The sequence below is a fragment of the Talpa occidentalis genome, unplaced genomic scaffold, assembly GCF_014898055.3.
Source record: "Talpa occidentalis isolate TD23 unplaced genomic scaffold, MPIMG_talOcc4v2.1 talOcc4.16, whole genome shotgun sequence".
Lineage (NCBI taxonomy): Eukaryota > Metazoa > Chordata > Mammalia > Eulipotyphla > Talpidae > Talpa > Talpa occidentalis.
The window spans coordinates 12,876,934-12,904,029 of NW_023601653.1; the positions used below are offsets into that span (position 1 = coordinate 12,876,934).

At 43.7% G+C, this 27,096-nt stretch overlaps 1 protein-coding gene and 2 long non-coding RNA genes across 5 annotated transcripts in view; 1 reads left to right on the forward strand and 2 right to left on the reverse strand.

Annotated features, from left to right (window-relative positions):
• Positions 1–2,433: 2,433 nt before the first annotated feature.
• LOC119247375 (uncharacterized) lies at positions 2,434–18,157 on the reverse strand. The gene is made up of 3 exons (XR_005125730.2): positions 17,982–18,157; positions 12,492–12,551; positions 2,434–3,059 (listed from the first exon to the last, which is right to left on the reverse strand). It is a non-coding gene; the product is annotated as an uncharacterized LOC119247375 (long non-coding RNA).
• Positions 5,659–21,404, forward strand: LOC119247374 (uncharacterized). Its single transcript, XR_005125729.2, has 7 exons — positions 5,659–5,899; positions 6,020–6,084; positions 13,964–14,117; positions 14,748–14,873; positions 16,712–16,984; positions 18,346–18,430; positions 21,223–21,404. It is a non-coding gene; the product is annotated as an uncharacterized LOC119247374 (long non-coding RNA).
• An 859-nt stretch (positions 21,405–22,263) lies between these two features.
• The window catches only part of DRAM1 (DNA damage regulated autophagy modulator 1), a 34,574-nt gene continuing 29,741 nt past the window's right edge, over positions 22,264–27,096 (reverse strand). The window contains exons 6-8 of one of the 3 annotated variants that reach the window (XR_008552156.1): positions 25,123–25,215; positions 24,315–24,523; positions 22,264–22,480 (exon numbers count right to left, since the gene is read on the reverse strand). Coding sequence is in view for 1 of the 3 variants with exons in the window: in XM_037513776.2 (XP_037369673.1) it covers positions 24,479–24,523; positions 25,123–25,215 (138 nt within the window). In the remaining 2 variants the exon portion in view is untranslated. Of the gene's footprint in view, positions 24,524–25,122; positions 25,216–27,096 lie in introns of all 3 variants that reach the window. The other 2 variants (XR_005125731.2, XM_037513776.2) reach the window with 2 other exon arrangements.

Genomic DNA, 27,096 nt, shown 5'->3' on the forward strand with positions numbered 1-27,096 from the left:
TAGTTAGAGCAAATAATATGATCTACCATGATACTACAAACTTGTAGAAAATTTGGAAAATACAGAGAAGAAAGACGAAAATAAAAATTACCTGTAATCCCACTGCTCACACTCTGTTATATTTCCTGCAAAGACACACATGCGTTTATTTGCTTGTTTTGACAAATTTAGAGTTATTTAGCATCTAAATATATGCTGGCTTATCATCTGCCAGTTTATGTAGAATTATATAATGAACTATTTTCCACATAAATAATTATTCTTTTAAAATATCATTTGAATGCTTGTACAACTTTTGTTTGAGTTTGGATACACCAAAATTTTGTAGCAAAGTATCTCAGTTTGGTTGCATGACCTCAAACAACAAAGGTCTGTTCCTTATGCAAGCCACATGTCCAGTGCAAGTTAGCTAAGGCTCTGCTCATCTTGAGTAATCCAGCACTGAGGCAGATGGAGCCACCACCTTTCCCAGTGCATCTGGTTAGTGTGCAAGAGGGAGAAGAGAATATAGGAAAGGATGCACTGGTTCTTTAATTTCCTCCTCAAAAGCTTTTGCATTTTATTAGCCAAAGAAAATCTCCTGGTGTGATATGTTTTTAAATGGCCATGATATTTTGCAGATCCCCCAATCAAGAAGTTAAGACGATTTCTCCAGTTCTTAGCTCTGGGCTTAGCCGTGTGACTTACTTTGGTTGATGGAACATTAGCAAATGTAATGTAAGCAGAGGCTTGAAATGTGGTGGAAAAAACAAATGGACTTGCTCTCTTAAAGCTTTTAGAACAGCTCAAAGTTGATCTTGAGGATAAAAGACCATATGGAGGGAAAGGTTGTGCTGCCCCGGCTGTTCCAGCTGTCCCAGACGTGTAAGTGAGCCATCTCCAACCATCCAGCTCCAGCTGAGCCAGTTCAGAGCAGAGACTTCAGCCGACCCACAGATTTTGAGAGTGTGTTATGCCACTACATTTTGGGGTGCTTTTTTTATGCAGCAAGAGTTAACATGTACACATGCCTATATTTAATTTTATCTGGAAGGAGTAATTTTTTTTGAGGCTTCACAAAAACAAATTTATATTGGCTCAGTTTACTGTGACAGACAAGGATATGATATTCAAAAATAATAATAAAAGCAACCATACATTTCTTATGCTGTCATTATTTGCTACATACCAAGTTTGTGATAAATGCTTTTCATGAATTATTTTTCCTACTTTCTGACAAAATCACTATAAAACAGGTCATGACATACTTAATCTTACTCATGAGGAAATACACACACACACACACACACACCAGTGGGTCACCAAAAATCAAATGGCCTGTCATTAAGCAACACATGTATATATAACTATAAATAAAACCATAAATAACACAAATGAACATGAACATCTTTGTGTATGTTTTTTTTTTCTCCAAGTTGCAGCTTATTTTTTAATAAAAGTTTGGTGGAAGGAGATGACTGAGTCAAAATTTAAGCCTCTAAATTATGAGCCAAGAGAACTATACCTATTTATATATCCAACAAAAGCACACATGCATACCCATTTCACTGCACCCTCAGTCACCATCATTTGAGTGTGACTTTTAAAAGCATCTTTGATGATTGAATGGAAATGCCTTGTTTAAATTTAAATTTCTTTGCAATTTGAGATTGACTTTTTCTTTCATGTATTAAAAGTTAAGAATTCTTATACAACATTCAGAAGGTGCATGTTACTATTTCCTCACTTTCCTATATTAAGGTGAATCCCATGTATGTGCACCATAGAACTAAAGGCAGGAAGCTCAATACCTCCCACCACCACATCACCCAGAACCATCACCATAGTCCCTTGTGCTCTTCCCACTGGTTGTGACCCCTCCTTTCCCTTCTCCCCTGCTGTATGCCTCAGGGCTATGGTCAGCTTGCACATTTTGTCTTTTTCCTAACCCTTTGTTCGATTTCCCTGTATTCCACATGTAAGTGAAACCATCTGATATTTTTCATTTTCCTTCTGACTCATTTCACCTAGCATAATCCAATAGTAGACCTGCTCAAATCTTCAAGCCCCCATTGCCTTGCCCACTGTCATATCCTGCCAGCCCCACCAGAGGGCACAACTCAGTCCTCTAGTTCCCTCTACTTGATGAGTTACAATCTGGGGAAGCTTAGGTGTGGCGGGTGGGGATGGGGAAATGAAGGGAGGTGGCTGTATCCGTGTGTATTACAAAATGCTTTTCCCAGAGGAATGAGCAGATATCTCAGAAGACAAACAGTGTAACTATTAGAGGCATGACATAAATGTCAAAAGTCTAAGAAATCAGATATGGGATTATGGAAACATAAAACATTTTGTTTTTTTTTTCTGTAACCAAGAAAAAAAATGACAACATTTTTCTTGAGTTAGAAAAAGACAAATTCAGGCTACGAACACCACTTCCTGTATAGGCTTTCTTTTTTTAAAGATTTATTTATTTATGCATACAAGAGATGGGGTACAGATCAGAGGTGCAGGGGGTGAGAGGATTCACCAGAGACAGAGTGGGGAGCAGAACAGGTGGATCTACTGAAACACACTGCTGAGGGGAGCAGTGGGTGAGTCAGGAGAGGTCTGCTGCACCATGTGGGTAGCTCCCTGGCCAGGGATCAAACTCATGCTGCAGTGGCTGCGGATTGCTTCATAGTGTTGCATCTTAACTCTTTGCACCACCAGAAAGGCCCCCCTAGATAGACTTTCAACCATCACCATTATTCTCATATCCCACATCCACTCTTTTTTTTCATAGCCAACCCTTTCAAAAAGCTTCACTGCCATCAAATGTCAGGGGATCTGGCTTCAGTCAGTCACTGAGTTGACATGTGGTATCATCAAAACTCATCACCTGTGTGGATCCAAAACTCAGTCCTGACTGTTCGCCTCCAAGGAGCATGTAGTCCTGTCTTCAACTCTTCTTTCAGGAAAAGTAGCTGAATGAAAAAGCAAAGTTCTCATGAAGCCCACTAACTGAACCCCGTGCCCTGGGGTTGCAGTGGTCAGTCAGTGGAGGGGCCAACTTGCCTGCATCTAAAACAGATGAAAACCTACAAGAAAACACATGAAGGCTGTTAAGGCCAAATATCTAAAGGAATGTCCACACAAGAAGGAACAGAGACCATCCCAACCCAGGCAGAGGAGGTAGATACAGAAGGGGGTGGTGGCCTTTTAATTTATTGCCAGAAAAGAGAGGAGTTTTTAGATGGGGGCCCCCACAGAGCACTTTTACTCTTCCAGGTCTACTTGGGGTCCTTTTGATGTAATTTCTCCATGACAGGATCTCACATCTCTTTAAGATTCAGCTTCAGCTAAAGGTCTTGAAGAAACAATGCCTCTTTTGAAAGAACAGAAGAGTCCAGACACTTCTGGTTTCAACAGGCCGCTGTCTAATTCAACAAACTGCACCCCAGCCTGAGCAATGACAAAACTTCACAGACGTGAACTAGGTCAGCTGTTATAGTAAATATCTATGGAATTGGCTTTTTCTGCTTCATCAGGAACAGTCTGAGCTACGGTAAGTCTCCTGATAAGGAATAAATAGTTAGTGTCTATTAGAGAGCCTGGTTTGAATCTAAGTTCTATAGCTTACTATCAATGCAAACTTGAGCCACTCAGCATTAGTTTGTACTTCTAAAACAGAGGAACAAACTCTCCTACCTTGTTGACGGTGCTAAGTATGGAAAAGTATGAAAAAATGTGACCTCATCCTAGGATTATTCCATGGCTTTAGAAGTAGGAACCAAGAACATGAGATACATAAGCTTGTCTTCATTCATTCATTCACCAAATAGTTATTGAGTAACTGCAATGTGCCAGGTACAAGGGTGATGATGAAAGGCATAAAGCAATGTCATCATGGAGCTTATGGCCTCCTGGTTGTCTATCACCCTGGATTTGATCCTACCATATCACTCAACACTGAGCGTGATGTTTCTCTAAGTTATTTGAACATAAGGATTACCTGGCACATTTTTGAAGACAGATTCTAGACTTTATTTCTGCTCCTTTTCTCCTTAATAATTTTTTTTTTCTTTCTCTAAACAAAAAAAAAAAAAAAAAAAAAGGAAAAGAAAACACAGATTCTAAGCGCTTACCTCATCCTACTGACCATCACAGGGGATTCTGATTTCCTCTCTCCCCATGAGAAAAATAGGGGATAAAACAACCCTTATCACCATCTCAGTGTGTGTTTCAAGCAAACTCACCTATGGGAATGGAAAGTACTTGCCAGCATGTGGCGTCCAAGTTCTCTCTGGACGTTCAGGGCCCCTCAGGGCCTGTGGTCTGGTGTCCTTCTACCCCACCTTACCCTCTGACTCTAAACCAGAAGCCATTCACCCCCAGTTTAACCTAATAAGCTAATGGGTTTCAGCCTAGAACCAACTTCTAGGCTATCACAAGGAGAACACTCAGGTGCTGTTTTCCGGGACTACCTACTACAAACTGCAGTCAATGGCCATCACTGGTGGCTGTCGGGGGATAGCCCTGCCTTCCCTTGATACCTGATGAAATGGGAGATGAACCCAAAGATTAGAGTGGTGAGCTCTCATCTCTGAGCCCACACCCACCTCTCCAGCTTCATTTCCTGCTCCTCCTCCATAGATCCAGCAAGACCCTGACTAACTCTCCACTTCTTTCAGTAATAAAATACTCCAGTTTTTAACTGATGACAAAGTCATCCAGAACAATGGCTCCATCTCCCAGTCTTCAAGTACTATGACCAATGGGATGTAAACAAAGTGTGATAAGGCCACATCTAAGAATAGTCCACAATAACTAACCAGCATGGTTTTGTCCTTTTCTATCCTACCCCCTCCTCCATCCTGCTGCTTAGAATACCTATGAACTGGCTGAAGCTCTAGTATCTGTTTTAGATGTTGAAATAGACTATATGCAGTTGTCACCCCTGTCCACACCAGCAGTTTCATTTTCCATCTGTTTCCACTGCCATCAGTCAACCATGGTCTAAAAATATTACATACAATTTTTTGAGAGAGAGACTCCAAATTCATACAACTCTCACTACAGTATATCGTTGTAATTGTATTGCTGGTAATCACTTACTATCCCTAACTTATAAACTATCATGTATGTATGTATATATGTGTATGTATGTATGTACAGGGAAAAAAAATATCACACATATAGGGTTTAGTATTATCTGCAGTTTCAGGTATCTCCTGAGAATCTTGGAATGTATCCCTCTCAGATAAGGGGAAACTACCAAATCAGGGCACTGGAATCAGGAAGCCTAGAGCCCTGAGCATTGTGTGGAGCCGAGTGTCTGGTCTAGTTTACACTGTCAACCTCTGGACTTCTACATAAGGGAGAAATGAGCTTTAATCTAGTTCAAGCCACTGTTATTTTAACCTTCTGTTACATCCAAAATGAATCCCAACTGAGACAGTGCTCAGGAATATGGATTCAGGAATTAGACAATTAGTTTTGATCACTTATTAGCTCAGAGCTATAGATCACTGGCATCACTTCTTTGCCTCCACTATAAAATGAGGAGCCTAAAGACAGAATCAACCTTTTAGGACTGGTTTTAGAAACAAGCTTATAAATGTGAAGCCTACGATATGTAAAACCTGGCTGTAGGGTAATGAAGTTGGTCAGGCTTTTAAGCCATTGGGTTCTGTGGCTATCACCTGCGGCCTTGATCTTGTTAACGTGGAGGGCATGTGGGTGTGGGGCATGCGTACCTGATTATGGACACCCAAGCATGGTGTGTGCGCATGTGCAAGTGTGCACACCTGAGCCTAGGGGTCAGGGATGTAAGGGCGGCATCACTCAAAACAGCTATGGCGGAAGGGCTATGAGAGGACAAGCTGTAATCACAAGAGGACAAGACCACAAGAGAACACCAGAGAGAGCCAGAGAAGAGGTATGGAGATTCTCAGGGGGGCTCAAGTTGCTGTCTCCCTGCTGGCTTGTTTCCCCTGCTTACCATTAAAGCTTGTGAAAATGATCTCAAGTTTTCCAATATTCTCTTTCAAATCGCTAGAACCCATGGTGAACCTACCTGGCCTGGGATGGTTGCAAAACACTGGTGAACACCCAGAAAAAAAGGTATGGTCAAAAGAAGCAAGATTAAAGTTTATTCTTCTATCAAATCAGAAGTAGCCTTTTTAGTGCTATAGCAATAGCAATGCTGCTACTAAGAATCTGTTTAAGGCTTTTATGGAGCATTTTGCAGAGATCTTTTCAACAACCCTATGAATTGTTATTTTTACTTGCATTCCACCGAGAAGAAAAGGGGCTCTTAGAGTAGTTAAATAACACGCCAAGGATCACTGTGTTAGGAATTCAAACTCAGGTCTCTGACCTCCAAATTCCCTACATTTTCCACAAACCTTCACTTGCCCTTAAAAACAAAATATTGTACTGCATGCATTCTATTTTTCAGTCATGCCCTATATGCATGCGATTTTGCAGAGGTATATCCTGGCTAGCTTTTTCTATTTGTAAAGTATAGAAAACAGTGCACAAATTCTTTATGCAAGAAATTTTGTCTTCTGGTTCCTGACTACTCAGATGCAGGTAGTCTATTTGATCATATAAAATGTTATCCCTCTACTATGTTAGGCGCAATAAGTCAGTCTGAGAAAGACAAAGACCATATGATTTCACTTATACGTGAAATAGAAACAAAGCAAACAAATAAAGCAAACTCAGCTACAGAGAAGTGATGGTGATGAGCAGATTGGTAATGACTAGAGGGGGATAAGACGGAGAGTGGGTGAAATATGAAAATGGGGCCCATTGTACAGCCATGGATGGAAACTGGATTTAGGATGATCATGATATAGTGTCTATAGATGTCGGATTATAAAGCTACTATATACCTGGCACTTAATGTAGATCAGTGCTGGGTTAATAAAAATTTTTAAATGTTAGCCTTAAACTGTACTTGGAAGGGTGGAGAAGATGAGAGGAGATCCAATCAGGACTCAGCTCAGGACTGCATGTGGGAGAAGAGCCTGCATCTACCTTGATTGCAAACTGGGTAACAAGCCAGAGTCCAAGTGATTGTTCAGGCTCAACCTAAAAGGGGCTCAAGAATTGAGTGTCTGGGGCTGGAGTGAGGCTTCAAGACAGAGCATGTGTTTTGAATTGGCAATTCTCTTAACAGAAGCAGTTTGGAACCAGGACTGGGAAGCAGCAGCTAAGTGCAATGTTGTAGCCATTTTCCATGTTCCCCCAGGGCAGGGCCAGTGGCTTCCATTGCTGGGGGTGGAGGGGAGTTTTAAATTAGATGCTAGGGATAACTTGCTCACTTGAATGATTGTGAAAGACACAAACAAATGTGACTGTAGAATCCTGTTATATGTGCAAATTGAAAGAAAGTATAAGGGGACAAAATTTCACAAAGAGGATATAGACTGAGCATCCTCTTAGGAGAAAACAAGAAGTGAGAACAAAAAGAAATGTTCTGTGCAGTGAAACAGAACTGAGTTCAATTCCTTAGTGTACGAGTTCTGTGATGTGGGACCAATGTCCTTAACCACTCTCACCCTTTCCCCCCCCCAACCCTAAAAAAATCACAGCACTACTGCCTCTGAGAGTGACTATGAGGTTGAAGAAAAAGGCCAATAACAGAGGAGGTGTTTTCATCCTTTTCTCAGAATCTTCTCCTCGTTGCTGACTCTGAGTCAGTACTTCCTGGAATTTTCAGGCACTAGAAACTTTCCAAAGGGCAGAAGCAACTTCATTTCTAACTTCTGAATCTTCTCAGCAGTATTTTCTGAGAGAGGTGAGTGGGAAAGATGGATCAGAAATTAGGCAGGTGACCAGAGATTTGCTTGGGGCCTCACATTCCATTTCCACATTCCATTTTCTCCACCATCTCATTGGGAGCAGAATAGGGCCATCTGAGGCCCCCCACAGCAGAATCCCTGGGCCTGTGCTATGCTCATGCACCTTGCAACCTAGAGGAGACCAGAGATCTCCTAAGGGCCTGGGGCTGGGTTCCAAAACGAGGCAATGAGAAGAGGAGGTGGCCAGAAGCTCTGGGTACCAGCCAAGTTGGCACCTCTGGGGTGGCCAGGGGACTCCTGTCTTCGTGTGTACACAGTGAGATGAGGTTAGGTGAATGCTGAAGACCCTCCAAGCTCAAAGTTTCTCTCAGCCAGAATGTAGAGAATTTCTCTTTGTAGTAAGTGATTTCTGTCTCCCATTAGTTCCTGTGGGTTATAATCCTAGATTGTATTTATGTAGCTTTTGGTGTTTTTGTTTTTGTTTTTGTTTTGGCATTGTTATTTTATTGAGGTGGCATTATAAACAATGCTGTATGTGATTAAGGAGAATAGATTCACACCTCCTCCGATGCATATCACCACCTCACACCCACACCAAAGCACCCAGGATCCTCTGCCACAGTCCAGGGGCCTCCCCTCTCCCAGTTACCCATCACTGTCCTCGGCTAGCTTCTATTCTACAGATTTCTATGGTTTGTTTGGTTTAGTTTTGTTCCTTTTTTTTTTTTTTTGGTCTTTTTATATTCCACATATGAGTGAAATCATCTGGTGTTTCTCTTAGAAATGTTAAAATTATGTTAGTTTGTTTTTTCTAAGTAGAGGGCTCTGTAAAGGGACAGTATGGGGGCCTCCCCTGGTGGCACAGGCGGTTGAGCGCCACACTGTGAAGCTGTCCGCAGCCTCTGCAGCGCCAGTTCGATCCCGGCCATCCAGCAAGGGTCCCACATGGCGCAGCAAACCTCTCCTGCCTCACCCACTGCTTCTCTCAGCAGTGCATTTCATCAGTCTGCCTGTTCTGTTCCCCGCTCTGTCTCTGATGAATCCTCTCATCCTCCCGCACATCTGGCCTGTACCCCGGTTCATATATAAATAAATAAATCTTTAAAAAAAAAAAAAAAGGACAGTATGGGAGAGAGAGGACGTTAGCAATGAAGGAATATCACCTTATAATCAGGGCCTTTTGGTCCTCCTTGGTGGTGCAAGGGATTAAGCACAACGCTGTGAAGCTATCCGCAGCCACTGCAGCAGGAGTTCAAGCCCCGACCATGGAGCTACCTACATGGCACAGCAGACCTCTCCTGTCTCGCCTGCTGCTCCCCTCAGCAGTGTCTTTGGTCCGTCTGCCTGTTCTGCTCCCCACTCTGTCTCTGGTGAATCCTCTCACCCTCCACACCTCTGGCCTGAACCCTACTTCTTGTATACATAAATATATGAATCTATAAAAAAAAAATAATCAGGGCCTTTAGAATCAGGGACTCCAATCTCTTGTGTTGACTTGAACAGGGAGGCCTGCCTGCCTCGTTCTGCTTCACAGCAAAATGACAACGAGATGATAAATTAGAAAAAGGTAGGCATCTGCCTCTTGCTCCCAAATTTCTTATGGCCTGCTACACCATGAAAAAGCCTTAATCATTGAAGTCTTGTATCCAAAGTTTAAAGGGAAAAATGAGTTTATAGCCTAACAATGTGTTCTTCACCTGTACATATTTTTTTCCTTTTAAGTGAAAGATGAAGGAAAGAATAATTCCTTTTTCAACTCATGAGTTCTGTTTAGTCCCAGAACTTCCATTATCAAAAGCAGCTGCCCCAAAGTGAACACAACCAATGACAAGCCGTTGAAAAGAGTTGCTTTCACTGATTTTCTGTCTATAAAGGTAAAAGGCAAATGCACAAATGTTGTCTATTCTGATTCAACCTCCCTAATTCCTCCAAAGGGGAGGGAGGGAGAAAGAGAGAGATCCAGAAGGGAGAGGAGTTGGCCCTCAGTAGCTTTCCATTGGGCTGGAAAAGTGATTGCTCTTGTTGCTACAACTCAGGTTTGCCCTTTCTCGCAGAGTTTCTGGAGAGGCGGCCAATCCTGCAGTCCACTACTGCCCCCTATTGTCCATTTCAGGAATCTCACAGGGCAGTGTGTAACTGTTACGGGGCAAGTCACTTCCATACCCTCTCAACTTTTCTAACAAAGACATCTTAAAAATTCAAAATTGTGATCCTACCTTTCCTTCACAGAGGGGCAGTTTATAGAGTTAGAAAATATAAGGGAGGCTCTTTAGGAAATATTTATCCAACTGTTTTTCACCTAAATGTGAGCATTACTTGTGAGAGATAATAGCAGTTATTATGGAAACCAAGGGATGTAGGAAAGTCTGAGTTAAATAGGCATCAAGTAAACATTAAACGAGCATGTTCTTGCCTGCTGGACTTCTCAGAGGCTTTAATATGGATTGTGTATCTCCCAATGAGAAAAGCAATTTTCTAATAGCATTTGACAACAGAACCATTTTCCTTATGAGCTTCTTGTAGGGCATATATTCCAGGCAACACACTTGGGAAGTGCTCACTGAATCCAAGTGAATCATTCTATGGGTTTGGAAACTGAGTGCAGGAAGGTTCCAGTGGCTGGGTGCTGCTCAGTCACTGGGAAGACTGTCAGGAGGATCCCAAGCTGCAGAGCTGCTTCTTCACCCCTTTCCCCTTAGAGTTGATCTTTTGTATTTATGTTTCTATAAACTGTGCTTATTTGTGGAATGGGAAATAGCATTGCCTTCAGCCAAGATTATTGGTATAGTGAAGCATACCCCCTTCAAGTATGTGCCAACTCTTTAGGGGAGAGAATTTGCTTTTGGCATTTCAATTTCTCTCTGTCTCTTATGAAGAACTTCATTGCTTTATAAAAAGTCTCTATTCAACAATACTTCTTTCTACACACCACTCTGTGCTAGTTAGACAGTACAGAGAAGGGCGAGATATAAGGCCATATTGGGGAAAGGCAAAGATATGGGGATCAATTCCTGGTTTCGCCATATTCTGGCTGTGTCTATTTGGATGAGTTATCATTTTTAAGTTTTGAGAAATTGAAACAACATAAATGTCCATGGACAGATGAATGATAAAGAAATTGTGGTGTATAGCTACAACAGAATATTATTCAACCTTAAGAAGGAGATCCTGTCACTTTCAAGAACATGGGTGAACCTGGAAGACATTATGCTAAGTGAAATAAGTCAGACATGGAAAGAAAAAGAAACTGCATGATCTCACTTATCTGTGGAATCTTACAAAACTGAATACATAAAAGCAAAGGGTAGAAAGATTGACCAGAGGTGGGAAGGTGAGAGCGATGGGAATAGACTGAGCACAAAGTCCAACTTGGCAGTTGTGTAGGTTGAGTCAGTCTAGCGCTTGATGACTCTAGTTAATACTCTGTTGAATACTGGTAGTTTGCTGAGAGCCAATTTCAGATGCTCTCATCATCACAAAAATAAAATGGTAATTGTGAGAGGAGAAGATGTATTAACTTGAATAGTAATTATTTCATCTATTTGTATCAAATTATCATGTTGTATGCCTTAAATATATACATTTTATACTTTAAAATTCAATTCACTAGATGAATGTATGATGCAGACTCCCCATCTATGACATGAGGATAATACCAATACCTTCTCAAGGGATTGTTTTGAGTACTTAATTACAAAATACATCTTAAATGGCTAGTACTGTGCCAGCACATTGGAATAATCAATGCTGCTATTGTTGCAATTTCTGCTATTATTGATAATATGATTGCTATTAGGAGAGTTGTTCTGGGTATTATTATTATGGTTGTTATTCTCAAGGATTTAAGAGTCCAGCTAGAAAAAGAAGACAAGTTTCTAAGACACGCTTAGAAACTTCAATGACAATCTGAGTAAATGGGTCTGAGATAACAACTAGTTTCATATCACTTGCCAACACCAGTGAGACCTTGGTAACTGTTTCAAGTGCCCTGTTGAGAATAATTCTGGGGTTCTTGCCTACCTCAGAGGGAGAGAGCTCCAGTATCAATAGTGATGTTTTCCAGAACAGGGAGCAAGCATAGACATGAGGTGATGAGACATGTACAATGAAATGCTATGTGTAGCAGCTCAGATAGGATTATTGTTTCTAGAAGAGTTAGCACTGAGGAATGAGTTTGATATGAATGGAAGGAGGTGAAGTAACAGAGGGGGAGGTATCTGGCACCAGCAATTTTGTGAGCAAATGTGCCAAGTATAAAACCCACATGTGCTCTTTGGGTGGCATAAGTAAACCAGGCTATCTAGAACGTTTCCTACCATGCACAGCAGGCAGCCCCAAGCCTCAGAGATTCTAAGCAAATAACAATTAAAAAATCATTGAAAATGAAAAGTAAAGAATCAGGGCCTCCCCAGTGGCACAGTGGGTTGAGCACAGGGCTATGAAGCTGTCCTCAGCCTTTGCAACGCAGGTTTGATTGCCAGCTGGCCAGGAAGATACACACATGGCACGGCAGACCTCTCCTGTCTTGCCCGCTGCTCCCCTCAGCAGTGTTTTCAGTCCATCTGCCTGTTCTGTTCCCCACTCTCTCTCTGGTGAATCCTCTCACCCTCCTGCGCCTCTGGCCTGTACCCCAGTTCTTATATAAATAAATACATCTTTTAAAAAAAAACCAGCTATTTTACAAAAAGAAAAAAGAAAAAAAGTAAAGAATCATCCTACCAGAAACTCGTGCTTCCATGGATGCCATGCGCCTCCTCTATCTTCAGTATTGAGCTAGCTCTGGGAGGAATATCAAAGAGGTATTTTTTTTAACCACAAATAAGGATGGGAAGTTTTGAAAAATTCCTGTTTACAAAACTTCATAACTTGGCCTAATGAGATTTTCTTCATCCATTCTTTTTTTTTTTTTTATTGTGTCTTCCATGAAGCAAGCACTTCTGTATTAGTGAGGACTTGTGTGGTTACAAGTGACAGAGACCCAACTCAAATTCATTTAAGCCAAAAAAGGGGTTATTATAAGGCATAATGTGATGGCTTGAAAACCCAAGTCAGGAATGTGCCTGGGGCAGAGGAACAATTGGAACCAGGAACTCCAAGATCATCTGGGCCCCCTTTTATTTTTCTGGTCTCTGTGCCTCCATTCACTCTCTTCATTAGTTGTATTCTTTATTCTAACTAACAATCACTTTTCTCCATGTGGTGAAAAATAGGGTGCCAATAGCTCACAAATTTACCAGTACATCTATGTAAGCTAATATTTTCTCCAGTTCCAAGCTGAACAATCCTAGGGAAGGAGTCATTGAAGTTTCAATGGTTTGACTCCGGTAAACTCCAGTCATGAAACAACATGGTGGTACCTGTGGGAACCACAACAATGAGACTTCTGGAAAAGGTGGGAGGGGAGAGGTACTGAATAAAAAGTGGGGAGAGGTACTGAGTTGCCTGTTACAGCTTCCCTGTTAGATTTTTATGCCAACTCAACTTAGCTTTCAACCAATAATTCCAGTCATTGACCAATGTACCTATTTGCTTATTGGGTGTTTGCTAAGTGCCAGATATTATGCCAAATTTTAGGGTTAAAGAGAAACCACCTGGGCTCTTTGGATGGCATAAGTAAACCAGCCTGTCTGGAGATGAGTTTGATGCTCAACATTTGTCCTACAAATAAGGCCACCAGTGGAGTTGAGCAGATCACGCAACATCAATCTGTGACATTGTTCCCTTAAATTTCCTCATATGCGCTGGGCCAGGTGCCTGGATTTGAAGTTCAGAAAGTGTGGACCCCAGTTAGTCACTGGTCCATGGTGTCCCTTAGAGTGCTAGGCATTCAGAGACACAAAGAAATATAAAATATTCCTGATTAGGAACTTACCACGTGACTGAGAAAGACTGTATTTGGGGAGTAATGGAATGGCAAGCTATAGACTATGGATGATGAGAGTAGAAGAAGGTAGGTGGGGCTGGTGAGGCCTGGAACATTTTGAGGAAGCATCTTGGAGAGGGTGATACTTCTGCAGGGTCTTTAATGGGTGAGCAAGTTTTTGTTTATGACTCCATGTGTTTAGAGTAGAGGATTTTCACAACATCGCTCTGAGTGAGGCCTTCTGAACACAGGCCAGTGGCCCTGTTTTTTTCTCAGAGACAGGACTACCACCCACAGCTTTTCTGATATCCTTGTTTTTAATTGCCAGGGCCTATTGGATCAAAGCCTCTGAGTTTGATGCAAGTTCAGAATAATTTCCTTCAAGGATTAACTCATCTTTCTGGGCTTGGGGAGCTACACAAGCAACATCTGCTACAGCCTGCTGAAGGATTCTTCACCCAAGGAGTTTCAAATTTCAACATGTGAGCCATCCTGCTAAATAACATCATGGATGGGAAACAGCACTCAGAGGCCTTATCTGTAGTGAGAGCTCTGTGTAACACCCCACGGCCATGGTTTTATGCTCAACTGTAATAAATGGTGCAAACTCTAACAGGTTTTTTTATCACTTTGTTTCTGGTCAAAGGGACTGAATTCCACAGTGATAGGGTTGAAATCCCTTTGTGGATTTCCTCTGAGGTCATTGCATCACTCACCCTGTCTGTGCATGCACAAACCCATAGGCCAAGTTTCAAATGCAATCAGGACCCTCTTGGTCACTTCCCTTCATCAGATCTCACCTATCACCTCCCTGTCTGCCGAGACCTCCTAGAAAATCCCAGGTTGGGACCATTTCCTTGTTTCTGGGTAAATCCTGGCTTTATTCCTCCCTTTTGTGGTTTTGATATCTGTGCCTCTGCTCTTTGCACCCCATGAGTTAGTCCCACCATCCTGAAGTTCTCTTCAAGGTAAAGATTTTACAGGTTAAGAATGTTTCATGTTCTTCAAGGTGAAACGCTATTTTAGGGGAAAATGGAGTGACTCAGGTTCTTTTTTTTGCCTCCTGCCACTAGCCTCTGTAGCTGCCACTTGTGATCTTGCTTTCCTCCCAGGTTTCATTAGCCATGCGTGATAATGTGTTACTGCAAAAAGTGCTTGGGAGCAAGAGCACAAGGCACATGCACCTTTGATTGTGAACACCAGGCCAAGAAGCAAGAAAGCACTGGACATGAGTACCTGTAAGTACTGACATCCCAGTGGAGAGAGCATGGAGATCATTACTAGGGAAAGAGACCAGAGAGAGAGAGCAGAGATCATGGATGCTGGAGTCTAGGAGTCTGGAAGGCTCTGTTGCTGCCTGCCTCTAAGTCTCCCTGCCTGCTGGTCTACCTGTGTACATAGTTCCCTGCTTCAACATTAAAGCTCTGTCAAATCTACTGAGGGCTCCAAGATCCTTTATCAATTGCCCAAGTCAACAGTGAACCTGCCCACCATGTGCATGGTTTGCCCGAGGACTATACTAACTCACAGTGAGTACTGTGTCAGGGATGTATTATTAAAGGGTAGTATTATCATCACCCCTGAGTTCCCAGTGAGGAACATGAGGTGAGTTTGAGTGAATTGCCCAAGTACAGCTTGGTAACTCACAGCTGCCTCCCTCCTAAGACTGTGCCCTTTTAAGGAATCAAAATAGGGAGCCAAGGAAAAGGTTATGATGGTCTCACATGGGACTGCTACTTCTGATCCGGGGGAATCAGAAGAAAAAGTGGGAGAAAATCAAAGAATAGGGGCTCTAAATTCAGAAGTGTAGGGGGAATTGTGTGGCAGGGCAAATGTGTCTCAAGCCAGAACATTGGAGAATCTTCTCACCACTGCTATGAAGAAGGCTGTTGGCAAATGTTTTCAAGAAAAAAGTCAGGAGAGCAGCAGGCCTGGAAGAGGTGAGGGGTGCTTGAACAATTACAGACCCCTAGCAAAAGGGAGGAGTTTCTACATAAATCACGGACCCCAAGGACTATGCTCTAGAGACGGAACTTGAAGTGTGAGGCCCAGCAATTGTATGTTAATGAGCCTGCCAGCCTGCCGTTGATTCTCATTCACAGTAACACTGTGAGCCACTGCTAGTGTTTCTCAGCCTTGGCTGCACGTTGGAGTCACTGGGAAAAATGATGCTTCTCTCTGGTTTCCTGAAGTTGATTGAATTGCCCAGGGCACTGGGGTTTTACAAAGTTCCCCAGGTGATCCTCAGGGACAAGCAGCATTGAAATCCCTGCGAAAGTCAAAACAGAGGTGAAAGGGGCAAGGCAGAGCTCTGGCTTGGAAGGGCACTGTGCTTGGCCCAGAGTAACACTCACTGCATGTCGAATGAGTAATAATCTCCTAGGTTTAAAGGAGGAAAAAGAAGCACATCTGTTCAGAAGAGTCTTTTTTTAAAGATTTATTTTATTTATGCATACAAGAACTGGGGTGTAGCCCAGAAGGGGGGGTGGGGAGGGGGTGAGAGGACTCACCAGAGACAGAGTGCAGAGCAGGAAAGGCAGATCTATTAAAATACACACTGAGGGGAGCAGCAGGTGAGACAGGAGAGGTCTGCTGTGCCATGTGGGTCAGCTCCCTGGCCGGGGACTGAACTCATGCTGCAGTGGCTGCCAATAGCCTCATAGTGCTGGGACTTAACCCCTTGAGCCACCAGGGAAACCTTTGTTGAAGAGTCTCAAAAGCCATCTTGCAGAATCTGAAATTAATCCTGAGGCGAGCCACTGAAGGATTTTTAAGAAGGTGACCTATCAAATGTGTTTGTGCAGTGTGGAAGAGGTGTCAGAGAAGGAAATCAAGGCAGCAATAGTGAGCTAGTGCCTTAGTCCAAGCAAGTAATTATGAGGGCCTGTCCTAAGGTGGTGATGGTAGAAACAAAGAGAGGGGAGACGATTCAGGGCCATTTTGACGGGCTGAGCACACAACCCCACTTGCTTCAGAAACCAGTGCTCATCTGCCATTCAGACCAACTGCAGGTGGGAAGTCAAAATGACCCGTGAATTCTGTGTTTGATTCTCTCTTCCCATTTTCTTCTCTTCAGGATATTGCTGCATCTGGTCCAAAGCAACCGACATTGGAGTATTTGCAGGATCAACTGGATCACAGTTGACTATGGCCATTTAGTCTAGACCACACTGAGACCTGGTTAATTGAGTGGGAAGACTCAATCCCCTCGCCTGACTTGAGCCAGAGGCCTGGGCTCCACAGGCTCTACCTTATGTATAACGAGCCACATGACCCAATTACTAATCTCAATTCATGCTTGCCAACACCTCAGCTTTCTCCCTCCCTCCCACAGCATGTCAACAACCAGGTAATTATTTAATAAACCTCAGAACATACCTACTTCTCTTGGCCAGAGACACCTGGGATTTTCCCAGTTTCAATTTCAAGGTGGCTCTCACTTAAGGGCTCCAAGTGCATTCAAGCGGAAGAATAAACTTACCCACTAGAGCCTTTTGAAGGCACTTTCAAACAACTGTGGCTTTTCAAGTATTAAGAGGAAATGACAGACTGAACTAAACTCAGTATTCATTTCAATACACGTGTTAAAGGTTATGTTAGCAGCTGTCAAATCACTGGCCCATTCTAAATACATCTCTCTTCACCTTAAATCAAATGTTTGGGGTGGTACCCAGCACTTGCTACTCTGGGCTGACCTGGAGCAAAAGGATGGTTCAGGAAGGTGAAATGGATCTTCTGGGCATGCCTGTCTGTCAGGCTAATGTTAGCCTGATGAGCAAGAGCTGGTATTCCAGAGTCTGAGACCTGAGCCTTTCACCGCTCCCCGCTGCTGCTGGAGGTTGGGAGAACCAAGGTCCAGTGCTGCGTAAATGGTCTTCCCTCTGGCCCCCACCAGGACTTCCCTTGGGAGGTAGAGAGCAGATATTTCTTTCCAAACAGAAGATGGCCCTGAGTACTTCTTACTGCATCAACCAGAAGCAAAGGGTGCAGAGTCCTAAGAAACCACAGCTCACTGCTACCTGAGTATTAACCATACCCAAAGCTTCCCACCTCAGCCTCACTGCCCAGTGCAATCTAGGCTTTTGCTGTGCTCTCCTCTGGAACCAGGCCTGAGGGGAGAGAGCTTGTCTCCATATCTCTCCATATAGCCAGTGTGGCATATCAGCCCTCACTAGGATGCTTTTCTTCCGATTACCTTAGGCCCCAAGCCTTAGAAGCACGGAGTTGAACCAGGACTTGTTCTCTTAAAACCATCCCCCAGATGTCTCACCCATTTTTTTGAACTAGCCAGTTTAAGGATTTTGTTCCTTGGGCCTAGAAAAACTAACAAATTAATTCGTACTCACATGATAATGGGTGATAATCACGTTGTCCTCTTGGAAAAGGTTGACTGTGGAAATCAGTGTTGGGTTTGATCCTAGCCCCCTTAGTTGGAAGCTTAATTTCCTCATAAGTAAAATAGGGTAGACTATGAGGAAATCACCTCTCAGAGTGTCTTCAGTTAGTGCTCAATGATACTGAACCTGAGCCTTAACGCAAGCAGAAAATGTCCTTGGTGATTAGGTTAATGTCCCTGACTATCTGGAACTAAAAAAAGCAACTCCAACTACGATTCTCTTTTTCAAAATGACAAAAGGATTTTTAGGGCAATAAAACTCCTCTGTGTAACACTCTAATAGTGGATGCATGTCATTCTATATTTGTCAAAAGCCTTAGAATGAACGAGACCAAGAGCGAACCCTAATGGACACTAAGGGAGTGGGTGATGACAAAGGCCAATGGAGACTCACTGATGGTAAGGTATCTGGGGCACGTTGGCGGGGGGTTGGGGGGAAGAGCATGAGGACTCTGTACTTTCTACTCAATTTTGCTATGAACCTGAAACTGCTCTAAAAAGTAAAGTTTATTATCAAGCCCTAAATGATGACTGCAGAATTGAGGCTTCGAGAGGGGGAGGAAAGGTTAGGGTGGAAACAAAGCCAGGGAAGGGGCCCGTGGGGTAAAGGACTGGGGGTGCCATGAAGGTGGGTGTGATATGGCACATCCATCTGAGGAGGTGGGAACCTATTCCCCTAAATCATATACAGACCAATGTTAACCTCAATAAAGAAAAAAAAAAGTAAAATTGATTAATCTATAAAAAGCATAAAATGTGCATTTAAGTGATATTAAAGCCTACTTCTTCTAAATACAATTTTTAGGTTTCTCAGAGCAGGAGTGTCCTCTCTCTGTGGCTGTGTAGTGCTAGTGTCCCCCACTCACTGGGTCATTCTGCCCTGACCTCTAAGCTCCAACATGGGGGGGGTACAAAAGAGGGTGTCATCAAACACCCCCAGTTGTTCCATATTGGGTCAGTTTGCAGGAAGGGGAGTTTTGTGGCTGACAAAATAAAAGAAGAAAATTCTCAAAAGATAAGGAGGGGGGTTTATTATTTTTTTTAAAGATTTATTTATACAAAAACCGGGGTACAGGCCAGATGTGCGGGAGGGTAAGAGGATTCACCAGAGACAGAGCGGGGAACAGAACAGGCAGACTGAAAAAATACACTGCTGAGGGGAGCAGCGGGCAAGACAGGAGAGGTCTGCTTTGCCACGTGGGATTCTCTCCGGCCGGAGGGGATCGAACCCGCGCTGCAGAGGCTGCGGACAGCTTCACAGCGTGGCGCTCAACAGCCACCAGGGAGGCCCAGGAAGGGGGGTTTAAACAGCCTTTCCCTTCCTGTCCTGGCTGTTTGTTTTAAAGAGGGACAGAAGAAGAAGGTGGGGACACAGTCAGCCCTACACCATCTACAGCAGAGGCCACCTCTGCGCCGCAGACAAATGATTGAGTGTCCAAGATAAGGTGACCCTCTAATCAGGATCTCCATATGCAATGAAATGGGAAGAGACTGGAAAGCTTTCCAGTGAAATGTTCAAGGAAAAAGGTTCTACAACCAAGGTGACAGTATCTGTCAAGCTACAGCCACAGTGGCCATTTTGTCCAGCCTTCCCACTTTGGGGAATTTCTAAGCATGTGTATGAAATGGCGTGTGCAGGAGGCAATCCCTTGGAATGGGTCGAGCTTGGGCCTCCCCGGTGGCACAGCAGTTGAGCGCTGGGTTGCAAGGCTGCCCGCAGCCTCTGCAGCGCCAGTTCAATCTCCGGCTGCTCCCCGGCCACCAGAGGAGGGTCCCACATGGCGCGCAGACCTCTCCTGCCACCCGCTGCTCCCCTCAGCAGTGTACTTCGGTCCTTCTGCCTGCTCTGCTCCCCGCTCTGGCTCTGGTGGATTCTCTCACCCTCCCGAGCTTCTGACTGTACCCAGTGCATGTATAAATAAATAAATAAATAAATAAATAAATCTTTAAAAAAAAAAAAAAAAGAGTATATGCTTGAATCTTTAAAAAAAAAGAAAGAAAGAAAACTGAGCTCTGGCTCAGTGAGTGGGGGCACAGCTGCAAGAGGGAATAGGGTACAGGTGTAAAGCAGAAAAAAAAAGTCAAAATGAGAAAGCGTTTGCATATACAGGGAAACATCTCCAGAATACATCATTTTGTCAAAAAAAAAAGGGGGGGGGCAGGGAGGAACTATTTGTACAGTGTGCTCCAGTTGGGGCAGACATGAAAAGGGAGACATTTTAACATTTTGTCTCTGCTCGTATTTTCATTACAAATCTGATAAAATGTGGACATCTGCAAGACAGGAGTGAACTGAGTAAGAGACCTTTATACACAGTACCTTTTTACATAACTATGATGGATTAAAAAATGTTTAATTAAGAACAAATGTTGCAGGGAGTAAGGGCTCTGAGTAGGAGCAGCTGGAGCCCCACTTACCAGCAGGGTGAATCCAGATAACAGCAGTTTACTGTATTGCACTTAGGAGAACTCGGGTACTGGACTCATTCAGGACTCTTCGAGGTATTCGGCATCAGAACTCCAGCTCAAATTTTTTGAAGTTAGACATTCCATCAACTCATGGAGCTGATGAGTCCAAAGGTGGGGGTGTTTTGGGGGGTGGCAGGTTTATCAGGCATCTCTAGGTGCCCCGGTTTGAACCCCTAAGAGGACTGTTGGTATCTCCTTCAGCATTTTCTAAGCACCAATTTGGAAGGTCACTGCCAATCCCAGTGTGAGTTTGGCATCCTGCTGCCCTTCATTTTACAAGATGAATCTGCTGGGGGTGGCCAAGGAGAGTCAGAAACTTCTCATCCAGGGCTCGAGGCTGTGGTTGCGCTCTTGTGCAACAGACGGGACGCAGACGCATGACATTCTGGCCCGGAGAATGCGGGCATCGAGAGCCAGACCAAGAATATGTGTGTGGGGAGACGGCTGGGCTTGCTGGCTTGCCAGAATCCCGGAGTGGGAGAGAATGGGATACCACTTATCTCCCTCCTGCTCCTCCTTCCTCATTCCAGATCCAAACACCAGACCAGTATGTCTCCAACTGAGTAACAAATGGGAACATGGGGCAAGGCCACATGTAAGGGATGTTAGGAAACCCAAGCACAGCACCACACTGATGTACTTAATTTGGTTTATGAAATGCAATTTCTATGGAATCCTGTGTGTTAATGTTGTGTTTTTGTTTTTTATTTTTGTTTGTTAAGACACACTTGATTAGAAATCAGAACAACAAGCGTCCCAGACTGGAATCTGACCTCTTGGGAGCCACTGAACATCTCTTTGCCTTGGTTTCCCCATCTCGGTGAAAAATAACTGTCTAATCAACCTCAGAGGCCAAGTAAGACATAAGAACCTTGAAAAAGTATAAACACAATTTTGAAGTAAACTGAAGGCATTTTTATTATCTAAATGGCCTGTTCTTGCTTGCTTTTTTTTTAAACCCAAAAAGAAGTGTCAGCAAGTATAAGTTGATTTACTCTGCGAGCAGTTGGCTTTTCTGGGTAGGGGCCTGGGGAAAACTTTAATTCCATGGTGGAATCAGCTGCTTTGTGTCTGGCCAAGATCCACTTATCCATTTCTTCAGAGAAACAACTTGTAGTCATGATGGGGCCAGGAGTTTGGACAGTGCTGACCGGACCCTGCTCCAGAGGTGGGCTCAGGCCTGACTAATTGGGCACCCCACCAAACAGAACTACAGGATGGACATGGGACCCACGGCAGCCAGTTAGAGACACTGAGTTCAATTTATGGGCTTTGGCCAGAGCTCCTGGGAAGTCTTCTCTTTCCATCGGACAGGTTGCGGGCCTGCGGTATCTAAAAGCATCTCCCTCTCGCCCACGGAAAATGAGAATGAGGCCCAAGAATGAGGCCAAGAGAGAGCAAAACAGAGCTAAGAGGAGGAGAGAATAGATGGAGACCAGGTGGCATTTCTGGATCCATCCATCCCGAAAACCAGCTTGAGTCTGCCAGCCCCCCTTTATTCCTTCAACAAATGTGAGATGCTTTCTGGTGCCTCCAACTCTTAAGAGTCTTGACAGATGCAAACTTCTATTACTAATGTCTTAAGATTCAAGAATCTCTACAAAGATGGGCCACAGTGCTCACAGGTAGTCACCTGAATTCAGGAAACATAAGGTTTCAATTGTACATTTATAAAGTCCAAGTGGAACTACAATTGTTTCCCAGATCAATACATGCCACAATGGTACCCAATCAGCATATATAACAGACACACAGATGACTAAAATACAGAAATATTTCACTTTATTCTTTCAGCCTTGAGATCCAAGGAAATGCCAAGTTCATGGAAATGAGAAGTAGCAGTAAAATGTGGATAAGCCCAGCTTTAGAGGTTGCATAGAATCAGCAGAATGTGACTGTCTGGAGTGACTCTTGGCCTTCTCCGTTTGCCAAGCCAGGTGTCCCATTTTGTCTAGCCCATGTAACAATTTCTGTGGTTAACTGTCCAGGTTGAAGAGAGTTGTCTTAGAATGGTGAAGCCCAAACAACTGAAATATTTACAGTACACAAAGCAAAACAGTGAACATTACTGGGTGATAAGGACTCTTGGTTTATCACTTAACTAGTAAAGCAGAGTAAATCTCATTATGCAGCACCACAAAGATCTCTAGTCATTTCTTTATTTGTGCATTCATTCATTCAGGCATTCAATGAGTATTTATTAAGCACCGACTGTGAATCAGGAAATACCCTGTTAAGTATTAGAGTCACAAAGATAAAGATCGAGGCACGAGCTCTGCCCTCAAGGAGCTCCCAATCTAGTCTCCCCAGAGGGGCAGCAATGGAGCAGGGTGTCGCATCAGGAGATGTGAGGACCATGACACCTGTTCATCCTACCACAGATTCCATGGAAAGGGTAGGATGTTGTTCCTCCTTCTCTTTGGAGTAACAAACACTGACCCAGAAGTGGCTATCAGGCCCTTGCTGCTGGACACTTAGGGCAGCCGGTCACTGCACAGGTGGCTGCCTGCTGCGACTCTCACTCCTTCACTCACTCAACAAGTAGTTATGAGGAGCCATCATGTGCTCACCCCGAGAGTGCCTCAAGGCTGTCCCAGGGGCTACTCTGCCCTTGCCACAGGCCATCAAGGTCGGGTCTCTGTGGCCCAGATACAGCTGTGGTCTGGAGGCTCCTTGAAGGAAAGTTCCTTCTCTTCAACTTTCTGATCTAAGCCTTGGCATTCAAGGCCCCCTTCTTCTGGAATGACCTACTTTTCATTTGTCATGCGTGATTTGGGTGAAAAGGTGCCCAGAGCTCACTTAACAAAGGACCTGCCGTTCAGCGGCAGTCAGTGTGCAGACAGCAGCTGGGCACTAAAAGGAGGGGCGAATCGGCTTCTCCCTGCACCTCCTACTCCTCTCTCTTCCTCTATCTCTTCCTCTCTCTCTTGCCCTCTCTCTCTCTCTCTTTCTCTCTGACCTATGTTCTCGTCCACATGTTTACTGGCATAAAATGAATCTGAGATGCGAGTTTCAACATCTGAGTCAGACTGTGTATCAAGTGATGCCAGTAACAATAAAGGGTGCTTTCATCAATGGGATTTTAATGCTTTTCACAGGATGGCTTTCACAGAGGTTTAGTATTAAGTCAAGGTTCCCCTTCCATCCTCCTGCCTCCCGTGAATGCTCCCGAGAGCCAAAGACCACCTGAATCCAGTGAGATCTCCCTGTTAGCCACTCGCCTCCCTTTTTTCACTGCTGTTATAAGGCTTTTGATTTCTAACTGGCCTGCTGAATCCATCCCACTTGGCATTCTCCTACCAGACCCCTGCAGACTCCTCTTAGCTGCAAGGGTGGTAGCTGTCACTGGGAGGCAGGAGCCCAAGGAGGGCGGAATTTCAAAACTGAGGTCTCTTGTGTTCATAAAGGTGCACAGTGGAACTAAGGCCTTTTCCATGGAAGCATTTTGCTTAGTTCATCTAAAAATCAGAATACCTTACTTAGTGTTAATTTATAACCTAAACCTTTTTGATTATTATAAAGTGAATATTATTGCTGTCCTCATGATATAAAATTATACAGATCATTCTCTACAGGTTAAATGTTAAGATAGCCCTTGATTTTACTTTTTAACGAAGTTCTCATTTAGTGTGTTTTCATAATCATGCACATACAAAGAGAAACTAAAACGGAATCAGTACAAAAATAAGAGCACTCCATTTTCCATGACACCTTAGTCATGAATTTTGTGAACCATAAAAAAGTGTCTACTTAAAAAATTATAAAAGCATTGATACACTGTCATAAGCTTGCTGCATTCTCTAGGAAAACATACCTTTGGAAAATAGTACACCTATTGGGAATTCTTAAGGAAATTCAAGTCCTGGATGGGTCACAGGTGCATTCCAGGTGGGGCAATGCTAAAACCCCACCTGTCCTCTGTGCCATGGGGAGAGATTGTCTGTGACTTTCACTGCCAGAGATAGAATTCTTCCTTCTTCAAATATCATCGTTGATTTCTGTGGATATCCTTAGGGTGACACTCTTAAAAAAAAAAAAATTGAAAAAAAAAAAAGAAAGATTGAAAAGAAGGCAAACAATCCCGGTGCCAGCTATGGAACTCCTAGGAGTTCTGCCCGAAGGGTGATCTCACTGAAACTTATGTGGCTCTTGAGTGGGGGCCTACAGAATTTTCTTGGCTTCCTATATCCTTTTGGTTAATAATTCTCTGGCTTCCAAATGTAAGATTTTCCCAGTTGCCAAATCTGATAAGATTCCACCTTCTCTCTGCCGGGAACGTTTTTCAACACCACACTTTTATTTCTTAAAAAGATATATTTCCTATTATTTGGAAGCCTGAGCCCACCTCCACAAGAAAACCACCAGGATCTGACTGTAAACCTCTAGAGGCAGAGGAGAGACAAGGAGGACAGACACTGGCTGGGAGAGCCACGAAAGAGGTTTCCCTTCAAGAAAAAACAAAGTTGCACAAGAGATATATTTTTTTCAGATGCATAAGGGTAAAAAGAAACAATAAAAAGAGTGAGAAGAAAAGAGAGTGCTCTTATTTGTAAGAACTTTTCTTTGGGTTTTGATGAGCACCAACTCTCAGCAATGTGTAACATTATTTGATCAATACCCACCTGGAAGTCTTGGATGAATGTTAGGAAGTAGAAAATAAAACCAAAGGCCACCGTCCATTCACAGATCGCACTCACTACGTGATAAATATAATCCTAGTGGTGATAATAGAGAAAAAAGAATTTAGCCTGAAACAAATGCATGCTGATGCACCCACTGAAGCAGTAACAGGTGGGCCAGAGGAGAGGACGGAGCTGTACTGTGAGGCTAAATCAAGCTCTCCAGGAATGAGTGGGTGGATCAACCTCAGGGCACCTGCCTGAGGAGGACCGCAGTGGCTAGGCCCACTGTGAGATAATCCTGGATTCAACAGAACTTCTGTGCAAGACATGATTCCAGAGTATCAGTGCAGTAGGTACCACTAGCCCCAGGAGCGAGTGTCCCCCCTCAGAGGGCACTGGTGCATCTCACCTCTGGGTTCTGTTTCTGTTACTAAAGAAAACATCAGCTCAGAAAACACTCCTGGACCGTACAAGGTAAGCACAGCTCCAAAGCAAATGCTCAGGAGGCATTATACCCACCAGCTCTGTGTTCAAGGGGGCAGGGATGAGAGAATGAAAGGCAAGATTGAGAACAGCTTTCATCAGGGATTCCAAAGTGAGCTGCTTACGGTGGCCAGGAAGTTAGCAAGACAAATGCAAACTATGGTCATCCACATACAGGGAAGACAGGAGACCTACACCTCATCAACTCAATTCCATTTCCACTGGCTGGGAATAAATGACCCCTGTGTTGCTCTGAGAGACATTAAAAAAAAAAGCTCACACGTATGTCTGTGTGGGGGGAGATCTGAGTATTGAATGCTGGGCGCTAATTTCAAGGCATTTTCAAACATCTCAGCATGAATGTCCACCTGCTGCTGACCACAGTTCACACGCTGTATTAGGCTCACAGACAGACAGGATCCCCCTCTGATTTCAAATAACGACCAATTTTTTTTTCTTACTTTGCCGTCTGCTCTGTCGGTCAGTTCTATGGGAACAGTTATTTTCTTGGGTCCAGTTTTCATCCACAAAGATTTCATGGAGGATGTCAAAGATGGCACCCCTGCTCTCCCTGCTTCCTTAGACCTCAGCCCTCGTCCACCCCTCCCCGGTCCCGTCCAGGGCATGTTGGGGAGAACCTGGCCAGCCTACATTAGGGGTAGAGACGGAGACCCCCTCCTTTTGGTACAACACGGGGGACCTGCCCCACCCCATAACACCCCCAGGCAACAAAGATGACTTATAAAAATAGAGGCAGAATGTGGGGTGAGTGAGGGAGAATTTCTTTAGCATCCTAGCAAGAGAAATGCACCGAATCAGGAGTTCAGATTTCTCCACTCCTCATGTATGAATGCAGGCAATACTCTCATCTCCTATGCAAAAGAGACAGCGACATTATAATTCTCTCCCTCCCAAGTAAGTCGATGCATAGGGATGTGCTGCAAAAATTCTAAGCACCCCATCCTAAATGATTATTCTATTCAGTGAATGGATATAAAGGGTTTTCTTTGCATTCACTGATCTGGAAACAGAAGACCAGAGAGGCATGGTAATTTATGCAGCGAACAGCAAACCAGGTCCTTTCCACATTTTTAATGTAGAAAATGGAACAGAAAAAAAAAAAAAAAAAAGACTCAAGTGCCTGGGGATAGATCGGCTTTGCTGGACCCAGGCCGCTTACAGATGTTTGATTTGTGGTGGAAGGTCTCCCCCTGGAGGTTGAGGAGTAAAGTGCATGCTGGGGTGCTGTGAGCTCTCACTTTCAGGAATCACTGTCTTTGAACTGCTCCTCCTCACCATCTTCCATCTTTCTCTTGCCTCTTACATGCTAGATTTTTCCATCATGGAAAGCCCTTCCCCTGCTCCCAATATGTCCCTTCTAACCAAGTATTTTATTTCTCCTAAATATTTGTGAAGTGGACAAATGAATCACTGGTCTCACCATTTCTTTAGGCTCTACAATGGGCTTCCAAGAAAAAGCCACTAACTCCC